This window comes from Phocoena phocoena, chromosome 2 (genome assembly GCF_963924675.1).
Source record: "Phocoena phocoena chromosome 2, mPhoPho1.1, whole genome shotgun sequence".
NCBI lineage: Eukaryota > Metazoa > Chordata > Mammalia > Artiodactyla > Phocoenidae > Phocoena > Phocoena phocoena.
This window is the reverse complement of record NC_089220.1, coordinates 76,989,188-77,015,536: the sequence shown is the minus strand read 5'-3', so window position 1 is coordinate 77,015,536 and position 26,349 is coordinate 76,989,188. Positions and strand designations below refer to the sequence as shown.

At 46.0% G+C, this 26,349-nt stretch overlaps 1 protein-coding gene across 1 annotated transcript in view; it reads left to right on the top strand.

Moving 5' to 3' along the window:
• Positions 1-26,349, top strand: part of RYR3 (ryanodine receptor 3) — a 374,244-nt gene that overhangs the window by 153,969 nt on the left and 193,926 nt on the right. The window contains exons 22-32 of the mRNA XM_065871700.1: positions 534-637; positions 1,906-1,989; positions 3,623-3,782; positions 5,509-5,656; positions 6,534-6,739; positions 7,302-7,476; positions 16,582-16,790; positions 18,439-18,614; positions 19,498-19,534; positions 21,408-21,571; positions 22,799-22,964. Of these exons, the coding sequence (XP_065727772.1) occupies positions 534-637; positions 1,906-1,989; positions 3,623-3,782; positions 5,509-5,656; positions 6,534-6,739; positions 7,302-7,476; positions 16,582-16,790; positions 18,439-18,614; positions 19,498-19,534; positions 21,408-21,571; positions 22,799-22,964 (1,629 nt within the window). The remainder of the gene's footprint in view (positions 1-533; positions 638-1,905; positions 1,990-3,622; positions 3,783-5,508; positions 5,657-6,533; positions 6,740-7,301; positions 7,477-16,581; positions 16,791-18,438; positions 18,615-19,497; positions 19,535-21,407; positions 21,572-22,798; positions 22,965-26,349) is intronic.

Genomic DNA, 26,349 nt, shown 5'->3' with positions numbered 1-26,349 from the left:
TTAAGTAAAATACATTATTAAAATTCATTTCACCTGGTTTTTTCGTTTGTTTGTTTGTTGTTTTTGTTTTTTGTTTTCTTGCTTTTCTCATATGGCTACTAGGAAGTTTGAAATTACAAATGTGGTTCACATTGGTGGCTGACTTTGTGCTTCTATTGGACAGTGCTGGCCCAGATTCTGTAGTCCTTTATGTTCTGAAGAATGCTACCCTGCAGTGGCACTATGGTTCCATGAGTTTTGGACAGGCAGGAGCATGGCTACCACACATAAAATGGCTTCTCTAGGAAAGTATGTTCTGAGTGCAGACACTTGACTAGAAGCAGTCCACAGAACACAAGCCACTGGCAGCCTGGGGACGGCGTGTATCATTTATTAGAGAGAAGATTGTCTATTTGCCTATCAGCAAATAACTGTCTTTGTCTTGCCTGATATGAATTACCTGGACCATGTTTCAAAAGCGTGTCTTTTCTGTTTCCCAAGGCAGTGCCAGTTGTCAAAACTTAAATTATATTCTTTCTTATGTTGTCACCTAGATACGGGATGACAACAAAAGACAACACCCCTGCCTTGTTGAGTTTTCAAAGCTACCTGAAACTGAGAAGAATTATAACCTACAAATGTCAACTGAAACCTTAAAGTGAGTGTTTAATTGAATTGAATTTGGATTAAACAGTGAGTGGATGACTTAATGCCTTATAACTAAACTACAAACCTGTTGTCTCTCGAAAACATCATGCATTCTGACAGATTAGCCAGGATGGGGATTATTCATGCCATGAGAGGATTCAGCATAGTGAATAACACATCTACTATTGTTTTTTAGCATATATAGTTCTTTAGAGACCATTTGCTATTTGCCAGGGACAGGGAAAAGGTAGGCAGAAAAAAAAGAAGAGAAACTTAGAATCAAAGGATCAAGTGCCTCTTTAGTTCATGTATAATTAAGGAAAGAAGATAAGATATATAGTAGGTTCTAGGTCATACTGAAATTGGACAACTTAACCTAAGTCTCCATTTTCTCATCTACAAAATGAGGATAGCAATAGTTCTTATCTCTATATACTTGTTGTAATGGTTCAACGAGATGATAAACATTTTTTTAAAAGATAAGGCATTTCTAAAAATGAATGGGAAAACATGGTTTAATTCACAAAAATTCAATTTAAAAGTAACTTTTAGCTTCTCTGTGATCCCACCTGTGGTTTAAACCCTGATTCAGATCTTCATTTTTTTAGCCCCATTTTATATCTCCCTTCTCGAATTCCCTTTGTGCTTGTTACCTGTGCTTCTCTGCATTGTATTTCTCTGTCTGATAGTTGGTGCAGAACTTTTTAACACCGTGGTCTTGCTGGTATAATGATGCTCTGTCAGGTTGCTTTGTCTCATAGGCTCCCTGTATGTGATGTCCTCCATCACACTGACCCTTCTTGAGGATGTGGCTTTGGAACCTCGTGGTGTCCAGCACAGCTCAAGACACTTCGTACAGGGAGCACATGGGAAATACTTGCTGACCTCTGGGCTCTCTCAAAGGGGCTATTAGCTAATCTTTTGTTGCATTCTTGCTACCGTCTAAATCACGAGTTGGCAAACTAAGGTCCACAGGCCAATCTAACCAGCCACTTGCTTTGGTAAAAAAGTTTATTGTAACAAAGCCAAGCTCATCACTTTGTGTATTTTCTATGGCTGTTTTCGCTCTGTAATGGCAGAGATGAGTAGTTGTAGCAGAGACATAAGGACCACAAAGCCTGAAACGTTTCCTCTCTTGCCCTTTACAGAAAAAGTTCGGTAACCTCTGGTCTAAGTGAATGAATATTGTCTGTTTTTATCACTTCAGACACAGGTTAGGGTTCTCACTGTCCTTCACCTTGCAGTTGACCCTTGTTTCCTCTCTCCGTTACGTCACAGAACCCTCCTGGCCCTGGGGTGCCACATCGCTCACGTTAACCCAGCTGCTGAGGAGGATCTCAGGAAGGTCAAGTTGCCCAAAAAGTAGGTGATCATTTAATGGTCAGAGACTTTAATGTTTCAGTCTGAATTTTTAAACTGGGAGGACAGGAGGCCCACACACAGAGGCGGGTGATGGCCCCAGATACTTCTAGCACCAGCTCAGGATGTCTCCACCAGGTACCTAGACTGCCCCGAAACCCCCAGACGGAAGCCGGCTGAAGTAGAGTATTTTCAGTGCTTCTGCCTGGACCTATACTACTATCTACTATGGTTAGTTTTGAGCCAGATGTGGCACTCAGATGGATACGCTGTGTTGGTCTATAAGAATAGCAGTTGGCACGGGAGCTTGAAGTTCGTCGGTAGCCACAGCAAAGATTCAGTCCTCTGTCACTGGGCCAAACTTGCAAGTCCCTTGTGGAAATGTGTGTCACTGCCAAGACTTAATTTGGCCCCTAAATCTGCATGTGTCCTCTCCCTCTCGTCCGTGCATTCACCGAGCCATGTGTTCTCACACATTCAGATGCGAGCCCACGGGCGCATCCCCTGGCTCACTTGCTCACCCGCACATGTGCCAGCCTCGGGTGCGCACGCATTCACACCCAGGTGTCGTAATGACTTATGAGCCAAGGCAGTGCCAGCTCTTAATCAAATGCTTATCTTCCCCTTCCTCCCTGTGAAACTCCCAAGCTGCCAAGCTCCACTCTCAGAGGCAGCTCCTGGTGCCAAGAGCAGCTCATCTGAGAGGCAGCAGCTGAGAGGTGGCTGGGGGCAGTGCTCAGCAAACAACACATGTTGACTCTGCCCAAAGTCAGGCGTCCCTAGAAGGTGGATGAGGGGCAATATCATGCCTACGGTCGACCTTGTATCTCGCGCTGCTCACAGGTTCTTGGGTCGAGTAGCACTGGTCTGCAGGTCGTCACATTTGGGCTCTGGTCCTGATCTGGGCAGTCTGTGGCCTTGGCGCCCTGGATGCCTCTGGACTCACATTCCCACATGACTCTGGTCAGTTACTCTCCTGTGAGTCACTCCACACGGGGCCCTGCTCCTCTCCACTCACACGATGCGTCTACCTGGACTCACACTGAGCTTTTCCCGTCTTCACGTTATCTATCAAATTATCTGTCGAATTACAGACATTTGTGACTCCTGGACTGGACAGCAAACCATGAAGATCACTCAAGCTCACAAACTCTCTAATGTTATGATTTTTTAAACTTCTCAAAACGAAGGTTTAGTTTTCCAAGACTGAGTGATCATTCTTTGCTGATTTGTAAGAAACCGTTTGGCTCAAGGTCCTGTCCATGCCAATGTGGTCATAAGCTTTTGTGCTTTTGAAGCGAGACCAAGGAGCTTCGGGTGATGTTACATTACACTGAATGTGCCCATGGTTTGTAGGGCAGAGTAGTTTTCTTAGGAATAAGGGTGGATTTGCACAGACCATCCACTTTCTCCAACAGTCGCCTTAAGCTGTGACATGCATTGGCAAAAAGGATGGTGGATGAGGGTCTTCTTCTAAAGACTTGAGATAGAGCTGAGCTGTCCATTCTGCCAAAGATAGAATCTGTGACTGTAGCCTTATTTTCCTAGTGTCCTGACCCTGTGCTATTGGTCTCAAATCTGGAATGGGGGAGCCGTACAGTTCTTTTCAAAATATATATTTTCCATTTACTTGTAGCTACATGATGTCCAATGGCTATAAGCCAGCCCCTTTGGATTTGTCTGATGTGAAGCTGTTACCTCCTCAAGAAATGTTAGTGGATAAGCTTGCAGAAAATGCACACAATGTTTGGGCAAAAGACAGAATAAGACAAGGATGGACCTATGGCATTCAACAGGTGAGAAGTGCTGGGTCAGGCCTGCTGGAGAAGCCAGGAGGTGTGATCATGCATTAAAATGCCATTTTGCTTTGGTGGGTATTAGATTGGAAAGTGGAGGTTGCCCTTGCACTCTGTTCCTCATGCCTCAGCACGTTCATTATTTATAGAATCATGGGGCTGGATGGAATTTGTAATGGTCACATTGATATTAACTCCAGGCATAATTCCAGTTTTTCAGCAATGGATAGACTTACCTTTCCTTTGTTGGTCTGGTTCACTTGTGATATGTTGCCCTGTGTATATGGCCACTGGCCGCATCTTCTCTCATTCCCCGTCTTGTTGCTTGCCTCACGGAGTGCTGAGCTTTCGTGCACTCTCCGAGGCCAAGGTAAGGCTCGAATAAATCAACGTCGCAGCTCAGCAGTATTTCTGGGATGGTCCCAAGTATCTACCACTGAAGGGGAAGCTAGCCCAGGAGAGAGACAGACTAGCCCACCAAGAAGCCTGTGCCCCCTGACTTCAGTCCACAGGGCCAAGATTCTTGGGCAGGGTTCTTAGTTTATCCAGAGGCAGCCTGAGAGCCCAGCAAGGAATTAAGTGGAGCTTAGAGCCAGGGTTCGGCCCAAACCATCTGGTACACCTCTCACTCTGAAATGCCCCCCTCATCTCAGTAAGTACCGGGCTCAGTATCAGGGAAGTTCAAGGATAGCTGTGTGCACACGTGTTCATTCATTCCTGAGCCTCCAAACCCGCACGCGTCTGGAACCAAGAAGACCACAACTGTGGAAACTGTGGCAGGGAAGGGAGTTGGGGGTTCAAAACAGCATGTTAGGTTATGATGACTTGTCACTGCTGTTGTCATTATTGTCTTCTTAGACCCCATTAAGGAACCGAGGAGGACTGTAATACAAATATGTGCCTACTACAATGAAATGGCCCCACTGTGGCTCTGCCACCTTTTCAGATGTTTCTCTGTGAGCAGAGATGTCTATTAAGAACTGTTGGGACTTCCCTGGTGGCTCAGTAGTTAAGAATCCGCCTGCCAATGCAGGCGAAACAGGTTCGAGCCCTGGTCTGGGAAGATCCCACATGCCGCAGAGCAGCTAAGCCCGTGTGCCACAACTACCAAGCCTGCGCTCTAGAGCCTGCAAGCCACAGCTACTGAGCCCGCGTGCCACAACTACTGAAGCCCGCATGCCTAGAGCCCGTGCTCCACAACAAGAGAAGCCACCGCAATGAGAAGCCCACGCACCACAACGAAGAGTAGCCCCCGCTCACCGCAACTAGAGAAAGCCTGCGCACAGCAACAAAGACCCAATGCAGCCAAAAATAAATAAATTTTAAAAATAAATTTAAAAAAAGAATCTGTTGTGAGGAGGCCATAACTGTTTGAATCACGGCATGCTCTTTCATAAGGGAATAGTTATGCAAACCCCCATCTGCCTTGCCTTGGGAATGGAGGTTTCTAACCAATTTCATGACACTTCATTTTATTCACAGGCTGGCATTATTGAAATGGGTTTTTTACTGCTAGTTTTGAATGTTAGTACAAATTTTCCATTTATACTCATTTAATCTTGAAGCAGCAAATATGTACATTGGTAAATATCAAGGCACTGGGAGAAGAGCTAGCAGACTCACCCGAGGAAACCAGGACTGTTGCTGGGAGTATGTGAGTGGGACAAGCTCTTTGTAAAGATGATAATGCATTTTCTCAGCATCTCTTTTCTCTGGCTTCACGTAGGATTTAAAGAACAAAAGAAATCCCCGTCTGGTGCCGTATGCATTATTGGATGAGCGTACCAAGAAGTCAAATAGGGATAGCCTTCGTGAAGCTGTTCGGACTTTTGTTGGCTATGGCTATAACATTGAGCCATCAGACCAAGAACTAGGTAATCAGCGGAGATTTTTCCCTCTGGCCCCAGTTTACTAAACAGGTCTTCTTCTGGCGGAATGCTAACTTTCAACAGGTCTGACTTGCACTATTAGAAATGCTGGTGGTGCTAAAGAGTGCTAAACTCAATGGTGTATTTTAGAAGTGGGGGGAGGGAGGAGGGGCCATGTTGATAATAAAGCAGTGTCGCATTGACAGATGTTTCTGTAACGAGCACGTCTATGACATAATCCCACAGGGAGTAAGTTATCCTCCAGCATAGCTGAGCTTTTCAGGATAGTTGGTCACAAAACCAAGTTACCTTTATTTCTCTTGTTTTCCAAACATGTGAATAGCAGCTTACTTTGGGGCCAGGTAGTGTCATCTCTAAATTGAATTCTAGCACTGATTAAAATCACCAGCTTATGGTTATTTAACATGTCACTGCCATCTCATACCCCAGGGGATACCATAGGCTAGTGGACAGTAAAACCTGGTTAAGGGGATGGATTTGGAGGAAGAAAGACCTGGGTTCAAATCTTTGCTCTCCTTGGTTTATGGGGGTCTAAGACCTTGAACAGGTGAAGCTCTCTGAGCCTCAATTTCTTCATCGGTAAGAGGAAGACAGTAATACTGAATTTGTAGGATTATTGTGAGGAAAAACCGAGATTTAGTTTCTACGGCAAAGCAATCACTCACTGAATGGTGGCTTGTATTGTTGTTATGATATGATGATGATAGAGATGATGAAATTATGAACAGAGTGCTGTGTTGGCTAGTAGGAGATCTGTCATCAGCCTTTGTTGTTGAAAGTCTTTTGAGGCATGCTCCCTAAATATTAAACCTATGTTCTCTCTCTCCCTCCTGCACCCTCTACTCCCTTTTCTTCTCGATAGCCGACCCAGCTGTGGAGAAAGTCAGCATAGACAAGATCCGCTTTTTCCGGGTAGAGCGCTCTTATGCAGTGAGATCTGGAAAGTGGTATTTTGAGTTTGAGGTAGTGACCGGAGGAGACATGCGTGTCGGCTGGGCCAGGCCAGGCTGTCGGCCTGACGTTGAGCTGGGGGCCGATGACCAAGCCTTTGTGTTTGAAGGCAGCAGGGTGAGTCTGGCTGGTGTGTCCGCATGTCCTCAGTCCGGGTTTTTCTGCTTCAAATATTTCCCCAGAAGTGAAAAGTGCTGAGTATCTGGATCTCTGGCTTCAAGAGGGAGGAGCCACCGCACTGGCTAATTGAGACCATAGAATGGTCAGCACTTAGTGTTTGTCCCTTCACTCTCGTCCTTTCCATAGTCACCTCCGTATCTGCCTTGCCTCTGAGCCCATGTTCCCCTCTGCAGGGGAGGCTCACAGAACACAGTGCGGCCAGTATGAGGGAACATCTTACCACTTTGTCTTAGAGGGAGTTCGGCTTGTTTTCGTAGCTGACTAGGTATTGGGAGACTCAGGCCACCTTTTCTGATGAGCCTTGTATATCTTGGTTTCATTCATCTGTAGATAGACCACTTCTCCCTGTGAGTTGTCCTTGGTAGAAAGGGAAGTGCCTTGTAGAAACCAGGTACCACTGCCCATTAGGAGAAATTATTCATGGGGTCATTTCTCCAGAAGTACAGGGCCCTCTAGGCTAGGACCTCCATTTCTCTAAGCCCTCGCTCTTGTTTTCTAGGGCCAGCGTTGGCATCAAGGGAGTGGGTATTTTGGACGGACCTGGCAGCCAGGAGATGTGGTTGGATGTATGATTAACCTGGATGATGCTTCAATGATCTTCACGCTGAATGGGGAGTTGCTGATCACCAACAAAGGCTCTGAGCTTGCCTTCGCTGACTACGAGATCGACGATGGTAAATCCACAAGCTTTCCCCCCTTCCACCTCTACGAGATGAAAGGAAATCTAGGGAGCAGGGTGAGACCTTCTACCTCCTCACTTAGGACACACTGACCTTTGCAGATTTGAAACCCTGGTGGTGACGATGAGATCTTATACTATCATTTTTGAAGGATCAAGACAAGTAATATTATGTGATAGTTGATGTGTGCAGTGTGAATCTGAATCTGAACTTGCCGAGAGGCCGACCAAGGGGCTCTCCTCTAATCCCCTGCCCTGTGCCTTGGCATGTTAAGGTACCTCACATTTCCCGGTATCACAAAGGAAATGCTAATTGCACGTGCACTGATATCCCTGGCAGGAGAGAAAAGTTGGTGAGTTAAAGAATTATCCTCATATTCTGAATTGAATTGTCAATCTGAATGTCTGTGTAATTGAACTTGATGCTTTGATGAGAATCACTGAAACACAGAAGTTTGACTTAGCTGTTCCCTTGACTGAAACAGAATTTATTTTGAAAGTCAAGCATGCTGTGAAACCCAAGCACACTTGCACTTGTTAATGGCCGTGAATAGACTGCAGTCAGGGCAGAGGAGCTACACAGAGGAGCGATGGGCGCTTCTTATTTCCCATCGACAGAGCTACGTTCTGTACCGAGGCTGTTGGCACCAGGAGAAGGGAGTACTGGCCTGTGAGTTAGCTGACTCGCTCCTCACAAACTGTGTGGCTCCCAGACAGGCTTGGCTTGACTTCTCTGGGCTTTGCCTCCTACATCTGTACCAGAAAACAGGATGATAGACTGCATAAGTGCCAACATCCTTCTCAGTTGTAAAATTCTATGGCAGTGACTTAATACCAGCTGTGGTCACACCCCTGTGCTTGGTGCTTTGCCACTGTCTGCTGCTTCAGTACAGACGAGAAGGAGGCAGGGAGGTCGAGAGGAAAAGAGGCTGCTCTGGGTCAGGAGGCCTGGTTTCCTGTCCTGCCTCTGCCCTTCCCACCTGTGACATCTCGGGTTGACTTTATTTAATGTCTTTTTACCTCGTTTCCCCCTCTGTAAATGATTAGGGTTCCTGGTAGCTTTAAATTTCTGAGACTTTACAAAAAGAAACAGTCCTCCCTCCCCACCCTGAATGTTAAAAAAGATAAAACTGCACAGGCAAGAGCAGCAGAAATACATGAGTATGTTTTTTTGCGGTACGCGGGCCTCTCACTGTTGTGGCCTCTCCTGTTGCGGAGCACAGGCTCCGGACGCGCAGGCTCAGCGGCCATGGCTCACGAGCCCAGCCGCTCCGCGGCATGTGGGATCTTCCCGGACCGGGGCACGAACCCGTATCCCCTGCATCGGCAGGAGGACTCTATGAGTATGTACTTTTAATACATATAAAATATTATGTATTTACAATGTGTTTTAGCTTTACAAATCACTTTCACACTTTTTGCAGACATCTATTATCTGCAACATGCATATCCAACTGTACCTTAAAAGAGCTTTAAAGATTTTTCTAAGAGCCACATATTTGGGGTAATAGAAAAGTTGCAAGGCAGCGTATTTTCCTAGAAAGACAGGGTGACTGAAGCCAGATGGGGTCATATTTTAATGCCTTCTAAAAAGGTTTAAAATCAAAGTTTTGAAAAATACGTTTTTGGAAACAACTGGGAAAGCTGTTGCCAGCAGAAAGAATGGTTTTTGCACTGGTTCGGAGGCAAAGAGGGGGAAATCATGTCGGTGGGCATGAGGGCAGTGGAGAAGAGTATCCTCTGGCACTGCTCTTTGGAAACAGATATTTACCAAGTACCCATCACAGGCAGTGCTCTCTTCATGAGGCTGGAGGAAAATGAAGAATTAGAAGATTCAGGTTCATCCCCAAGGAGCGTAGCTCCCTAGAGCGGGAAGAGTCCAAAGACCAGAGACCTTGTTATGGCTCCCCTGAGTGTGGATTCGGGGAGGTTACTTGCCTATGAGACTTCGGCTCAACCTAAGGAGGAGACAAGATTCTTGTCTATGTGCAGAGTTCTAAGAATTCTGTAAAGTCTAAAGCCTTGCTACTCAAAGTGTGGTCCAGTTGTTATAAATGCAGACTCTCAGACCCCATGCCTGTCCTACTGATTCAGAAACTGCATTCAGACAAGACAGTCCGGTGGTCCCTACGCACTTTAAGGTATGAAGAGCAGTGGTCTAAAGTATACACAACTGTAAATAGTAGCCAAATTAAGGAGTTCATTTTCTAGTTGGAAAAATAAATCAGATGAAAATACGGAAAGGTAACTACCAATGCGAAGCGATGGGTTAAAAATGGCAAATGACCAGTGCAGGATGAAAATGCTATAAGAATGGGATTGGAACTGAAGGTTAAGTAAAAAATATGAGCTGTCTACCTCTGAGGAGAAGGGTCTTCTTCTAAGGGGATGTGAGTTGAGTAATAGTGTGGAATCAGGAAACGGCAGGAAAGAGTGATGATACATTTTGGAAGATTTGTGGATGGAATTTACAGAAGATGAAGGTGGAAAGAACAAGAAGGTGCAGATTATAGCCTCAAACATCAAGACTTGGTCTTTTTATTCAAAAAACTTTATTTATTGTCTAATCTGGGCCTAGCATCCTTGGACTCCACTCTCTATGACATGGGGAGCTGTCCTAGGGTTTGTGCAGAAGAATACTATAAAGAAGAGGGATGTTTTAGGAGAACTCTGTTTTTAGAGATCAGCTGTGCTGTAATGAAAGAGATGCCTCATAGACCTTTTGTGTACAGAGACATGATTTAACCTTCAGAATAACTGAGTCTATTATTAGCACTCTGTTTTATAATAGAATTGTACTGTACTGTGTTAACACACTGTACCGTAGTATTGTATCGCACTTTAATCACACAGAGACAAGGTAATTGGGAGGCTCTTTCAGTTCTGTGATGGCTCAGGAGTCAGAGGAAGGGCAGTTGAAAGGGAGTCTGCATGCTTTTCTTTGATGACAATAACCTGGAGGCCTAGAATCACCATATAGCATCTTTCTATTCTCTGCATAAAGTGGAAAGAGGCAGAAATTCTTGCCTTGAGCTGTTAGGAAAAGCATCTGTTGAAAATAAAACGTTTTGTGCATTATAGCCCCATATCTAGCAAAATCCCCTATATGTTTGTGTTCTGGTCACCAGCACCCCAGCCTTGATGCAGGCCATTTACCCCAGAGGGAGTCGTGCTGTGCGAAGTTTTTAGTCCTTTGGGGGAAGGAATGGGGGCAGGCACTACAATTCGTGGCTGGTTTTTTTCCTCTGGGTTATTTATAAGTTGTCATCTCCATCCTCTCCTGTATCATAGATGATCTACTCTTATCGGCCTCATTAGAATTTTCCTAATCATTGTTCCCTGGCCTGGACCATCACAGCTCACAGTGTTATCGCCAGAAGGCATCTGGAAGCTCAGAAGCTTCCACGATGAAACCTTTGCTATTAGTGTTCTCTTTTATCCCATTTAAAGGAAAGGAAGAGAAAGTTCTGCACATGGTCCCAGACCTCAGAACATGCTGTCTGGAAGAGGCTTCAGTGCTGGTGTCCTGTTCTGCCTGTACCAGGCACTCTCCTGGGGCACCTCCTGCCTCGCTCCAGCTTCAGCGTCTGCAGGGGCAGCCTCCCAGGCTCTTCCTGGCACTGGCCTGTCAGGGTTTAACAGATCCCCCAGCTCTGCTGGCAGCTCTTCCGTAGGCAGCAGATGAAACTTCCCCGCAGGCAGTGTCGCCACCATCTGCGCACAGACACACTGGTACCCAAGCTTCCCCTGTCATTCTCTCCCCGGATGGGTGCTATGGCAGGGGAACGTGGCCTCTTGTTTCCTGTGTTTTCTACAAGGCTTGTGACCATCTCAGTGCTGTCCCCAAACAGCATCTTTGTGAGGCTTAGAAAATTAAAATTAATGGGTAAAACATGAGCTGCTGGATTAAGACTCTCATTAACAGCCCAGGAATGGTCTGGGCAGTCATTTAACCACCTCTCCCCAAGATCTGAGTCTTTCCATTACTGGGAATGATTTGCTCTCATGTCTTTCTTCAGCTTGAAATGGACTAAAAATGGATCCATGGTTGGGATTGTGTAGATAATTGGTTTCTTTCCAAGCTCCTGAATTATAAAAAGATGACCTCCTGGCTGACTCTCCTCCTAATCACAAAGCCGTATGAGGCCTTGTGATTCAAAGTTTATCAGAACCTGGGGTCCTCTGCAGGATTTAAATGCGTGTGTTCTTGACATACCTTTCCTAGAACAGGAATTCTGTGCACATCTAGGTTCCAAGTAAGGCCGTTTGCGGATTTTCTCCTCAAACCTCTTCAATGATGTCAGCAGAATTACTTCTACTAGGCTGCATGTAGGGACGGAGTACTTTTCCCCTTTATTTTTCCGTTTTCTTACTTCTCCAGTCTCATTTGAAGCTAGGGATTAATTGAGTTGTGTGCAAAGTGCAAATCCTTGTGTGTGCACGACATTGTTCACAGTAATGCCAGGTGGCCTTACCAAGTGGATCTGTCCATCCAGATCAACTCCAGGGAGCCGTGTGGCCACTTGAAGAAGGCAGCCCCTCTCTTCCAAGGGACCTGGAGTGCGTTGTGATTGTAGGTCTCCAGCTGCCTGATCTAGAGGCAAACTAATCAACTACACGACACTTAGGAAAATCATCTGAAAAGTGAAGGAAGAGTTCATCTCAAAGCCAGTCACTGGAGATAAGAATTAGAAAGCAGTCATCTGGGCCTCAGCCCCCATTGCTTGCTCTGGACTGCTCTCGGGCAGCCTTGTTCACATGCTGGCTCCACATACTTACCAAGAGACAGAACTTGAGCAAGTAAGTTATCAACTTGCTAGGTCTCGGTTTCCTCATCTGTAAAATGGGCGCAATAATGAGCTAAATCTGTAGAGTGCTGAGCCCAGGGCCTGACACCTAGAAAGTACTTGATAAATATTAGCTGGTAGGGTTTATCATCATTGTTCCCCCTTATCTGTCTATCAAGCAGAGTTATCAAGTTACCTGAAGTTGTAACTCCTCAAGTAAAGAAGTTGTAGAAATGGAGCAGAGTCTCTCCACCAGGTGGAGGAAGCTGATTAAATATATCCAGTTTTCAAGTATTCTTCCCCAGGAGAAAGTGCTGGTGCCTCATGAAGATGTAGCTTTGCTCTCGGTCCTTTCTGGAGTTTCTCTTTTCTGGCTCAAGCCTGGGATTTAGCTTCTCGTCTGCTGCTGTACAGAGCTGTCACCTCTGTGCCCACTTATTCCCGAGGAGGTCCCTGACACTCCCTCCTGTTGCTTTGACATCCCCGACTTTTGTTTCAGAGTCTGTTTTCAGTCAGTGTTCAGCTCTCCCCCCATAGAGATGGCTTCTGCCTCAGAGGGACAGCGCTCTGCTCTGTAATGCGTACAGCCCTCTGCCCTAGGACATAACTGCTGTTTAAATTCATCCCCTGTAACCTTCACCCCCTCTCTTGCACACTGACTGTCAGCTGCTCTGTGAGTCAGAGGGTGTGGGATCTTTTCCCATTTTGTCACTTGCCCTTCTTACAACCTTGGTCGAGTCTGTTAGCTCCTCAAACCTGCAGATTTATCTTCAGCAAAGTACTGTCCCCTCTGCTGATGGCTAGGGAACAATGAGGAGGCCAAGTTCCTTAGAAAAAAGACCTCATGCAGATGCGACCTTTCTTCCTTTCTGCATGCATCTTGCATTGTCAGGGGGTCTATAACTAGGAAGTCATTGATATGATCTGGGTTATTCAGAAGTCCTCATTGTTTTTGAATCTGCTGCTTACTTATCCCATCATTCAAGTTATTGGAGAAGAAAGGGGAAGAGAGACTTTCCTTTTTTAATTGATTTTATTGAAGTATAATTGATTTACAATGTTGTGTTAATTTCTGCTGTACAGCAAAGTGATATATACATTCTTTTTCATGTTCTTTTCCATTATGCTTTATCACAGGATATCAAATATAGTTCCCTGAATGTTTATCCATTCTATATATAATGGTTTGCATCTACTGATCCCAAACACCCAAATAGCCCTCCCCCACCCCTACCCCTTGGAAGCAACAAGTCTGTTCTCTATGTCTGTGAGTCTGTTTCTGTTTCCTAAATAAGTTCATTTATGTCATATTTTAGATTCCACATATAAGTGATATCATATGGTATTTGTCTTTCTGTGTCTGACTTCACTCCCTATTATAATCTCTAGGTCCATCCGTTTTGCTGCAAATGGCATTATTTCATTCTTTTTTTATGGCTGAGTAATATTCCATTGTATATATGTATCACATCTTCTTTATCCATTCATCCGTCGATGGACATTTAGGTTGTTTCCGTGTGTTGGCTACTGTAAATAGTGCTGCTTTGAACATTGGGGTGCATGTATCCTTTTGAATTATGGTTTTCTCTGGATATATGCCCAGGCATGGAATTGCTGGATCATACAGTAGCTCTATTTTTAGTTTTTTGAGGAGCCTCCATACTGTTCTCCACAGTGGCTGCACCAACTTACATCCCCACCAGCAGTGTAAGAGGGTTGCCTTTTCTCCACATCCAAGAGAGACTTTCTTAAGGTGTCCTATCTCTGCTCACATCACGGATGGAACGCTTCAAAATCACGTCTCCAACATAAAACTACTGTAGTGGTACTTTTCCAGGTTGAAAACCAAAGTACTCTCTGGCAGGTGCACGTGTCTTACCACACAGCATTCACTCTTGTGCGTTCCATTTGTCATCCCCACTTCTGTAAGCTGCTGGTGATCAAGATGGTTTCTTTTCCTTCCTTCACATCTTCTCATAGCATAGAGCAGAGCCCGCTGGCCCAGTAGGGACCCAAAAGTTTTGCCAACAATCAGTCCTTATTCCATACTGGAATCAGATCTCCAAAGATTCCTCATTTATAAAAATCTCTGTCTCTAGAAGGGATAGTTTCATCTATCCCAGTCTCGAATGCCATGCCAGAAACATAGCAATGCTCAGGATGGTGCGTGAATCTGTGCTTGTCTGATGGACCAGACCGTCTGCCTTACCGAGTGGTGGGATCACCAGTCCCTGATGGTCCTGGGAGGAGGCCCTTTGTACAGATGTCACCGTCATTGCTAGGAATTCACTGGAGCTCTCTTACTCAGAAATAGTATTAAATAGTGTCCTAAATGAGTTCATAGTTTCTGAAAGCAACCAGCTCAGTTTGGGAGGGATTTATCTTTCACTTATGAGACTTATTTACATAGAAACTTTGTGGCTTAGATAATAGTATATAAGCACTGGTTTTAGGACGAGTGCATTTTGCCTTTGGTCTCTATGAGCGACTTACTGTTGAACATAAATTCTCTCAAAATAGACCTTTAAACGTCCCCTTAAATAAGCACCGCCATCCTAGGAGTGACACGGTTTTCCTTGTAGGGACTCCAAGCCCTGCTTTAGCCACCAGCCTCCGAGCCCTTCCTCCTTTTCTGAGCTCTCCTGGCAGCCTCAGCTGCCCTCTGGCTGCCTGCCGCACATCTTCCCAGATCTGGGATAATTAGTGCTTTCCCAGTTCTGCTGATTTGTTGGTCCACAATTACGATTCATAAATAGCCTACAAACAAGAACGCCAAATAATCTGAACTTCTGCCTTGGGTCTGTTCTGCCTGGCAGTGTTATAATATGATGAGGATACAGAAGAGAGCTTGGAGAGGCAGTCACTGTAAGAGTGAACAGAGTTTTCTGTGTCTCCTGCTTGAAAATCTCACTTTCCTGCTTAGGAGGGGGCTACAGCAGAAGGCTGGGAGGATGGGGTTTGTAAACTGTATTTTGTAAACAAGCAGAATCATTGTGTTAGCATCCAAAACTTCTTAGGAACATACTCTCAAAATGACACTAGCCATTAGACCTCTCATTTCACTGGAGAAGATGCTGAGACCTAGAAAAGTCGGGTGGTTTACACCAAGTCATTCTTTAGGCATTGTTTTGTTTGGGGGCAGTATTTAAAATTATCTAAGGGCCTAAGATATGGAAGCAAGCTAGGTGCCCATCAACAGATGGATGGATAAAGATGATGTGGTGTGTGTCTATACACACACACACATACATACACATACAATGGAATGTTATTTAGCCATAAAAAAGAATGAAAATCTGCCATTTGCAACACCATGGGTGGATCCAGAGAGTATTTTGCTTAGTGGAATAAGTCAGACAGAGAAAGACAAATACTCTGTGTTATCACTTATATGTGAAATCTAAAAAATAAAACAATTGAAGGAATATAACAAAACAGAAACAGACTCACAGATATTGAGAACAAACTGGTGATAACCAATAGGGAGAAGGAAGTGGGGAGGGTCAAGTTAGGGGTATGGGATTAAGAGACACAAACTAGTGCTTCCCTGGTGGCGCAGTGGTTGAGAGTCCGCCTGCCGATGCAGGGGACACGGGTTCGTGCCCCGGTCCGGGAAGATCCCACATGCCGCGGAGCGGCTGGGCCCGTGAGCCATGGCCACTGAGCCTGTGCTCCGCAACGGGAGAGGCCACAACAGTGAGAGGCCCGCATACCGCAAAAAAAAAAAAAAAAAAAAAAAAACACAAACTACTATGTATCAAAGAGATAAGCAACGAGGATATATTATTGTACAGCACAGGGAAATAGAGCCATTGTTTTGTAATAACCTTAAATAGAGTACAGTCAATTAAAATATTGAATCACTATGTTGTACACCTGAAACTAATATATTGGAAATCAACTGTACCTCAAAAATATATATATGTCCAGAGATAAATAAAATAAAATAAAATTACCCAGGGCCTAACAATTTTAGCTAAGGCATGGATAAAGAATTTCACTTTTTCTCTTATTGGTTTTACTTTTCCAGCTGATATTTATGTCTTAAGAAGAATTTTACCTAGATGATTTTCTTTTCAGCAAATCATTTTGAACCAGACTCACTTTTCTTTCCCATATACCAAGGGCAGCCGTAAACTCCATGTGACTTCCTGTTGTTGAGTTTATGTGCCAGGAAGAAAGAAAAGGACGCCGTCCCGTCTTTCCGTCTTTCCTGCTGAGACTTTCCTGCTGGGAGGAAGCAAAGGTTCCGCTTCCTCCCAGCTTCCCAGGACAGTCCTGCGGGCTGACCAGGCTCTCTCACCATTCTGCAGGCTTTGTGCCCATATGCTCTCTGGGCCTGTCTCAGATCGGCCGCATGAATCTCGGGATGGACGCCAGCACCTTCAAGTTTTATACCATGTGCGGCCTCCAAGAGGGCTTTGAGCCTTTTGCTGTCAACATGAACCGTGACGTGGCCATGTGGTTCAGCAAGCGCCTCCCAACATTTGTCAACGTGCCCAAGGATCATCCACAGATAGAGGTAATGCTGCACGTTGCGGGGACCCTGGCAGGCCGGGGGGACCAAGGCCCTGAACTCCCGCTGATGGCTTCTGTCCCCAGGTGGTGCTTGCCTAAATCCACACACTGGCTGCCCCTACCCCGGTCACCTCGCTGGCCCTCAGAGCTGTCGTTGCAGGTACCTTAGTTGGGGCAGCTGTGTGGCATCTTACAAGTGGTAAACACCTTGCAGATCCATCCCCAAACCTTTGGGCCACAATGTTTGCTCCAGACATTCCTATACCAGTATTATAGCAATACAGTATCCAGAGACCTTAAAAGTTGTTTTCCTAAAAAAGTTCAGTACCTGCGCTCAGGATCATGTGTTCCAAACATGGTTCTCCTCTGCTCATAACTTGATGTCTTTTAGGCTTTGTTCAATTCCTGAAGAACCGTCTCCAGGTTTTTAAGTGGAGGTGTAGTAGTTGATTGTGATACTCCCACCTTGTCGGGGGAGCAGAGAGGCAGAGAAGCCAAATATTGTAAGGAGACTGATTCGGATTCTGGTTCTACATCTGCTTGTCTCTGTATCGCCCAGCCCCACCATGGTTTTCTCATGGCGTAGGGGTGGGACGGGGGCTGATGGGATGTCAGACAAGTCAGCTCCACCGAAGCATTAGATTCAATGGCTTGATTCCCCCAGACTGTAAGTCCCCTTCACTCCCCGCCCAGTTTGAATTCAGCAAAGTATCAATTCTTCATCCTCCGCTTTTCCCCACGGTCTTAAATAGCAGAGACTTTAATTTCTCTGATTCCTACCTGGCCATTACTTTAGAAATCTTTTTGGAGGTCATGAACCCCTTTGACAAGCTGATAGAATCTAGAGACCCTCCACTTAGCGAAATATACAAACCACACAAAAATATGTAAGCGTACTCATGGACCGCAGGATAGGAACTATTGTCTAGAATGCAGGGAGAAATGCTCAGATCGTAACAAAATTATTATTGTAAGTCTGTTTACTTCCTTTGCTCTTCCCTCCCACCCCCCCTCACCCCTCCACACACACACACACACACACACACACACACACACACACTTCAAAAATCCAGTTTTGATCTCTCATCCTCCAGTGCATCCCCTGCAGTGCTTGTGCCCTGGAGCTGGGAATTTCCTCAGTATGTAGAGGAGTCTCCAGGAGCTTCTGCGCTCAGGCTGTAACTGTGGTAAAGGTGGGAAAGGCGCTGGGTGGGAGACAGTGCCCCCCAAGGAAACTCTGATGTCTGTTCTTGAGCTTTGGGCTTTCTGGTGCCTTCTCCCTTAGATGTTCTCATGCCCACTGACAGGGGAAACCTCTGGAAAGATTTTCTCCTTTAGCCACTTGTCACCTTCCTAAAAGGTCAGCATCAGCAAATCCAACACTGCCTTACCCCCTGCCTGGCATCCTTGACCTTGCAGAAAGCCCAGTGAGCATTTGTAGATCCCTAATTTAGATCCCTCATTTCCCCAGCCAGAGGCAGACCTGTGTGATATTTTATAGGGCACGGTCCACGTAAGGATGAGTGTAATGGTTTGTTAGCACTCAGGACACCCTCTGTAGTTCCCATAAAGCCTTGACGTAAGTAGTCAGTGAGGGGAGGAGGGGTGGGTCAGAGTCAGGCTGTGTCAGGTGAGGACCATGGCATTTCCAGGTGGTGAGGATCGATGGCACCATGGACAGCCCTCCGTGCCTCAAGGTGATCCACAAGACGTTCGGCACGCAGAACGGCAATGCCACCATGATCTACTGCCGCCTCAGCGTGCCGGTGGAGTGCCACTCCTCCTTCAGTCACAGCCCATGTCCGGACGGTGACGCTTTCCAGAAAAGGTGAGGGAGGAGCCTCCAGCTCTCAGAGGTGCTCAGCCTGTCTGTTGCGAAGTCGGCTTTCTGTCTGTTTCCTTCTCACTCTACCTCGGCACAACTCACAGGACTCCTCTGGGAGTAGGGTTCCCTCTGCTTTCAGTCAGGAAGAAATGAGGATGGGTACCCGTGCACGTGTGTGTGTGTGCAGTGTATAATTAGGGGACCGATCAAGCTTAACTGGGTCACATCCAGTGAACAAGTTTCTGTTCTTCCCAAGCTGTCTGAGTCCCTAGCCTCCTTGCAACCTATAATTTGTATGTTTTTGGAGTAAAAAGAATGTAAGTGCATGAGAGGGTGCAACTGTGGTTGCCTTTGTGTGAAATTAGAAGCTTCTGTAGGCAAATACTGCCTTCTTTGCATAACTATGGCCAGTGTCCAACCCAGCAGCTGTGTGACTCCTGAGTAATGTGACTTCCTGCTTCCTGATAGGGAATATATTCCTTGCTATCTTTCTTCCCTTTAATGTCTATTTTTTATTGTTGATGTATATCTGGTCCGGGTTTCCTCTAGAGTTTTACTATCTACCAAGCTTTAAACAAGCACAGCTGCTTAAGAGAACAGGATAATGTATTCCAAGGTATCCCTGCCTACATTATTAGCATCTCCCAACCTCCCCCTAGCTCTAACTTACACCTGGGCTGAGAGACAAGAGTTGGAAGGCAAAGCCCTGCCTGGTGGTATCAGGTTGAAAATGAACAAGTCCCAAGACCAGTCAGGGTCACTCATGTATAGGAAAGAGCCAGCTTCTTAAACTTGCTTTCATCGTTAAAGGTAGATCAGTTGCCTGTCAGATTTCTGGGCTTCTCTATAGACCTGAAGAACTAAAACATGGATTTCTTCCCCCCAGGAAACAGATGCAAGAAATACTCTCTCATACAACAACAGTAAGTAAATGTGCTCAATTATGGTTTTAATTATTTGATTCTTTGCTGTGCCTGGTAATATGGCCCCTACAGCAAAGATCTGTCTAGAGATCCTCTTTAATTGCCAATTACTCTGTCTTTTAATATCCTTCTTGATGCTTCCAGAACATATCTATGGCATTTCTCAAGTGGGGGAAAGAGAAACCGTTATTCAGTGCAAAACAGAACTCTACCTGGAGCATCTAATTGGGCATCATTGTGTAATTGGTGCCTATTTGCCACCAGGGACCCAGCACTGCCTTTCTGATTGAAATGAACATCAGTTGGGGGAGAAAGGGGGGACTCTTAATGTAATCCTTTTGTTTGTTCTTTTATGTAAACTTCTGTGAATCAATTCTCCCATCTCTCTGAGCAGTGCCAGGAATAATGTTGAAAGCAGTCAAATGAGAAAAAGGAGCAGGGAGCCAGCCCAGAAGATGTAGGCTGCTTTGGGTTCTTTTTCTTCAAGCTAGGCAGTGGTCAGAAAACAATGCTTCTTAATTTCTTTCTTTCTCTCATCCTTCTTTAGCACCTGACCAAAAAACACACATACACACACACACACACACACACACACACACACACACACAAATTCCTTTGGAAGAAATGCATGTCACCCTTTCTATAAAGTTATCCTGCAACCCCAAGTTCGTAGGTTAACTATCAAGAGTATGATTCTTGCAACGGCATGTCACACACTTACTATGTGCAGGACACTTCACGGAGCACATTGTATCACCTTCCTTCTTAAGTTCCACTGCAACCCCAGGAGATGAACAATATCGTGCGCTCTGAGGCACAGAGAGGACAAATGACTTGTCCAAGGTCACATGACTAATAGCTGCCAGTGCCAAGATGCCAGCACAGGCGCGTCTGGCTGACCCTTTTCCAATCAAAAAGTAGGACAGACGACACATAAAAGGACTTCATTTGCACTACTGATACTACGTATAAAATAGATAACTAATGAGAACCTACTGTATAGCTCGGGGAACTCTACTCAGGGAACTCAGTGCTCTGTGGTGCCCTAAATGGGAAGGAAATCCAAAAAAGAGGGGATATATGTATATGTATGGCTGATTCACTTTGCTGTACGGTAGAAACTAACACAACATTGTAAAGCAACTGTACTCCAATAAAAATTTTAAAAATAATAAAATAAAATAGAAGCAAAATAGAAAAACAATAAATGTGCTCAGTTTCATAAAGAAAATGATGAAGCAGTCACTTACCTCAATGCTTTAGTTGTTATGATAACACAGTGATACAATTCACAAGTTGTTACAATGCCCACCAAGAATGGCTTTAATTTTCAGCCCTGCCTGTCTGAGTCTGATGACCACACAAAGCACGTTTGGCCACATTGTGGGCTTTTTCTTTTGTAGCATCTTTTTCAAGACTTAAAAAAACTTAGACTTCCTGCAGAATTGGAAAGTGTAGCCCGCGTTCTCTAACCCCCGGCCCCCAGGGCAATTTCATGGCTCTTCTCTCTGAGGGCAAAGGTGGCCTGGCTCTCCCTCGCAGCCCTGGTACCCAGAAGAGGGTTAGGGTTCTGTGCTGACCATTCTGAGTGGCTGCCCCTGATCTAGGCAGCAGCATCTTCTGGGCAGAGGATGGTATATTAGACGCCTGATCTTTTAGGCTAAAGCACAACAGAAAAGAAAAAAATAAGAAAACCAGATTCTCTCATCAACTCTTCACTCAGTCCAGAGTGTAGTGCAGTACACCCCCAGAACAGTGTGTGCTTTTTAAGAAAAGGGAGTCAAGGGGGCTGCTGCATAATTTCTGCCTCTTGAGCCCGCTCCCCGCAACAGGGGCGGGGCGTCACTCACGCCCCCCTGTGGTCTCTCCCCAGCAGTGCTACTACGCAATTCGCATCTTTGCTGGACAGGACCCCTCCTGCGTCTGGGTCGGATGGGTGACTCCCGACTATCATTTGTACAGTGAAAAGTTTGACTTGAATAAAAACTGTACCGTGACTGTTACTCTGGGGGACGAAAGAGGCCGGGTCCACGAAAGGTAAGAGGACTCCTGAGGGGCAGGGTTGGCCCTCCTGCAGCGGTCTTTTTCCCTTCCCCTCACACCCCAAAGAAGGAAACATCAGCCTCTATTATAAAGGGAAAATGAAGCACAGGCTTAAAATCCTTAAGTAAATGGCGGGGGTGGGGGAGGACTATGGTGGGAGAAGCGTTATTAGCCAAAATAAAGGGCAATTTCATCACATGTATAAAACATGACCCAGGGATGGGAGATACAGATGGACAGTTGGGAAGCCCAGGCTCCCTCTCAGACTCCGTGATTTCTAGGCAAGCCCCAATTTCTACAACATAAGAACAAGACAGGGCTTCCCTGGTGGCGCAGTGGTTGAGAGTCCGCCTGCCGATGCAGGGGATGCGGGTTCGTGCCCCGGTCCGGGAAGGTCCCACATGCCGCGGAGCAGCTGGACCCGTGAGCCATGGCCGCTGAGCCTGCGCGTCCGGAGCCTGTGCTCCGCAACGGGAGAGGCCACAACAGTGAGAGCCCCGCGTACCGCAAAAAAAAAACAAACCAAAAAAAAACAGGCTTTGGATTTTAAAGGCTTTTTAGTTATTATAGTTGGCTTTTAAAGCTAAATGCCTATGGTGGAGTTTTCTTTCTGGGGGGTGGTAGCCAGCTAGCTGAGAAAGGGACCCAGGTTGGTAGGTGGTGAAGAGTGCAGGGGGCAGGGCTCCAGGGAGCTGGGGTGGGTTGGGGGGGGTAGTACAGATAAGGAGGTGGAAGGCCATCAGAGACTAACTTTATCTACTTTGCAAATCTTCCTGGGACCCAGGCCTGCCATCCTAGGGAATGTGGGCCTGAGTTCTCAAGTGTCAAATGGCCTTTTGCCCTGGCACTGAAATGGAACTCAGGACACAGAGCTTTTGTTCCTGCCTCTTATACCAAATTCCTCTCTAAGTCCACCTGAGGTAGTCATCCTCTCTGCACCTTTATCTCCCACTTCTAAGGTGGCAATACTACCGTCCCCATTATCTGTTTCAGAAACATGAATGGATGATGAGCCAGGAAACAAGTTGCCTGAACACTCTGCTCTGTGAAGCAGATAGAGTGCCACATTCCTAAACTGAGTGAATTCATTTAAGAAAAAAAAATTATTCGGGGCTGATTGGAAAGCTTCATTGGAAGCTTTGGGGGCATTTCAATCCTGAGTCTTGATTCCAAACCGCCCCCAGTCCAGATTCTGTGCTTTTTCTTCTCTCTGGCTCTTAGTGTGAAGCGCAGCAACTGCTACATGGTCTGGGGTGGGGACGTCGTGGCCACGTCCCAAAGAGCAAGTCGCAGCAACGTGGACCTAGAGATCGGCTGCCTCGTGGATCTGGCAATGGGCATGTTGTCCTTCTCGGCCAACGGGAGGGAACTCGGCACCTGCTACCAGGTAGGGGCGGCTCCTAGGGCCGTGACAGCAGCATCCCCGGCCTGGTGCTCAGGGCACAGCTCCTCAGTCTTCTCCATATGTGGCATCCCCACCACAGCACATGGAGTTGATGTACCCACGTGGTCCAGTGCCATCTAGGAAGACAAGAGTAAAGGGACTTCCTTTTGTTCAGAGAGGGAAAGATCTCATTTACTGGTTGATCAGAAATGCTGGTCATCCTTCTAGAAGATAAGAAGGCTTTTCCTTGGTGATGGGCTCTAAAAGGTTATTTGTTGGTTCCATCAATATTTCTTGTGCGCCTTTCATGTTACCTACACTATATAAGATGCAAAGTTTAAAAGGTCAACAGAGATACTTCTCACTTTAAGAAACTTCTGTGCTCAAAATATAGACCTATAAAAACTGATTCATCTGCCAGGGAGTATTCCCTTTGCAATAAAAGGTTATTCTCATTCACTATGGCTTCTTTACAGGGTGCTTTAAAATGCATTTACATAATTTATTTTTCTCTTTCATTGACTATGAACTTCGACAGAACTACTTGGGGAAGCCATTAATTATACCCACGTAGGTTTACCCGCCATTAACCACAAGAAGCCTAATCTCCTTTAAGCTTCATCTCTGATGGCCAAGTAAGCTTGGGAAATGCCACAAATTATATCCTCCTTTGGAAGTTTCGCAGTGAGTGTTAGTACAGGAAAACTTTAAGAAATGCTTCAGAAAGAAACCTAGCCAAGCAGTTCCCATATTATTTAACCAAGAAGAGCTTTTTTTTTTTTTTTTTAAACAATTAGTACTCTTCTATAAGCCTAGAGTTCTACAGAGCATACTGTGAGACAGGCTAAGTTAGGAAGTCAAGTTCCTTCTTGACACTCCAAGGGTGGAACGGAGGGCCTCATGTACGTGTGGATAGAGTGTTATCCGAGTTCAGAGAAGGAAGAGCCTGCTCCCATTGACAGTGATCAAGTAAAGGTTTATTACAGAGAAATCTTGATTTTGAAACAAAGAATTCTTCCAGGTGGAGAGAGAGGAGTGTACTAGATTGAAAGAATGGCACAAGAAACGTAATGGAGACGGGGGCATAGTGTATGTTTGAGGAACGATGGACAGAATGGAATGGGTTATGGTTCATAGTGACAAATTTGGAAAGGTAGGGAGGTATTAGGAAGAAATGTGGAACTCCTGAAGAGTTCTGACCAGGACAGTGGCAGGCAGCGTCCAGGGAAGCTTACCCAGCTACAGCAGACTAAAAGCATCCGGCTCCTGTGTAAATGGCTAAAACCCCAGATTCCAGAATCAGCCCCAGGTTACGGCCTCTGGGCTGAAAAGCCCCTTGGCAGCAAGTGTCTGAAATGTTAGGTGACCAAAGTCAGATGGGCAGAGCCCTTCCTGGGGGCCAGGGACGGCCTGCTGGTGTGGCGGTCCTCTCCAGGACCTCCTGCAGTGGGTAGCCCCCTGCACACCTCCACTTCCTCCTGGGAAGAAGTGGAATCATCACTACCACCCAGCAACCGGGACCCCACCAGCCGCTCCCAGGAAGAGGCCTCTGCACAGCCAGGCTTTGAAGTATTCTTCCGGTACTTCCTCATGATTCCACCTTCCCTTCCCCACCAGTACCGAGAGGAGGCTTGTGTACATTACTGCCGTCCTTCAGAATCCATTAGCTTTTTCCCATTAACTTTTGAAATGAGTTTGACTGAAGGGTCCTCCCTGAGCTACAGAGAGCTCCAAAGCATCTAATCACTTTTAAGGTCCCTAAATAAATAAATAAATAAATAGCCCGTGGCATCTGTGGCAGCAGTGACTTGCCTGCTTCAGGAAACAGCCCATGAGGGTGAGAAGATGTGACAACAAAGAGCGGAACACGTTTGTATCCCATCTTTCACGCAGTAGTTCCTGGATGACACGGGACTGGTCAGCTGTCTGAGCTGCATGTTGACACCCGCACCCCAGGATGCCGGGCGTGACTCCATCTGCGTACAAATCCTGATGACTCTGCTCAGGGGTCCAAACCCACCCCCACCCTGAGGTGGGAATGGGGAGGAGGTCACGACTCTGAGCACGGACCCTCGGGAGGCTCATACCCACCCAGCCCCCTTCTCATTCCTGTGAGACAGTAACGTGTCCAGCCATGCGTCTGGGCTCCCAGCAGTGGGATAATTGTTATTCCGCAGCTGTAGCCATTTTCATTTTTCAATCTTCTCAAGAGGAGCAGGGCAGCAATATTTATATACTGGCTTTCCATTCAGAAAGGACCAGTAACCAAAAGAATGAGAGGAGGATTCTCTCAGACAATGTTTCTAGACCTCCCCGTTAAATACTGCTATGCGATTTGAAAAGCTTTTTCTGTCTCACTTAATGTAATCATGGGAGAAATGAGAAATAAAATGTATGTACAAGAGATACTCCTCAGTTACCGCCACTCCAGCCACACTGCTCCGAGAGCAGAGCCAGCCGTGAGATTCCGATTTACGAGAGGGGTTTACCCTTCAGTTCAGGCTAGTTCCTATGCCCTGACCTTCACACGTGATTAGAAATAGAATGTCTGTCATTGCAAAGACAAAACATAGCACCCAGTGATAAAAGGTACCTTAAACACAAAGGGAAGAAAGTCCATGGCACTTCGTGGCAGCCTCAAGTCTGGGCTCATTGCTTATTCCATTAGAATGCAGCCTCCCCTTCCAGAATGTAAGCTCCTTGAGGGGAGAGGCCATCTCTCAGGTTCACTGCTGCATCTGAGACGGTACCTGGTACCTAGTGAGTGCTTGCTAAGTGTTTATTATCAAACTGACCAACTCGGCTGGGAAGCCACTAGTTTTCTAATTGCTGCCTAACAAGTTACCACAAAATTAGCAGCTTAAAACAGCATCCACTTATCATTTCATAGTTCTGTAGATTTGACTGGGTTCTCTGCCCAGGTTCTCACAAGGCCAGAAATCAAGGTGTCGGCTGGAATGAGCCGTCTCTGTCCTGAGGCTCTGGGTAGAATCCCCTGCAAGCTCATTCACGTTGTCAGCAGGATCCAGTTGTGGTTGTAGGCTGAGGTTCCAAAGTCCCCATTTTCTTGCTGGCCAACCCCTCTGTGCTTCCAGAGGTGCCCACATTCCCTCTCATGTGGCCCCTTCCATCTTCAAAGCCAACAAGGGTGCATCTGGTTCTTCTCGGGCTTCAAGACTCTCTCTGATTTTCCCTTCTGCCCCCAGCAGGAGAAAACACCTGCTTTTTTTAAGGACTCGTACAATTGGATTAGGCCCACAAGGATATTCTGTCTATCTTAAGGTCAGTTGGCCAGTAGCCTTACTAACATCTGCAGAAACCCTTTTGCCCCGTGACATACACGATCAGGGGACTAACCCCAGGGGTCAGGAGGGCCATCTAGTATTCC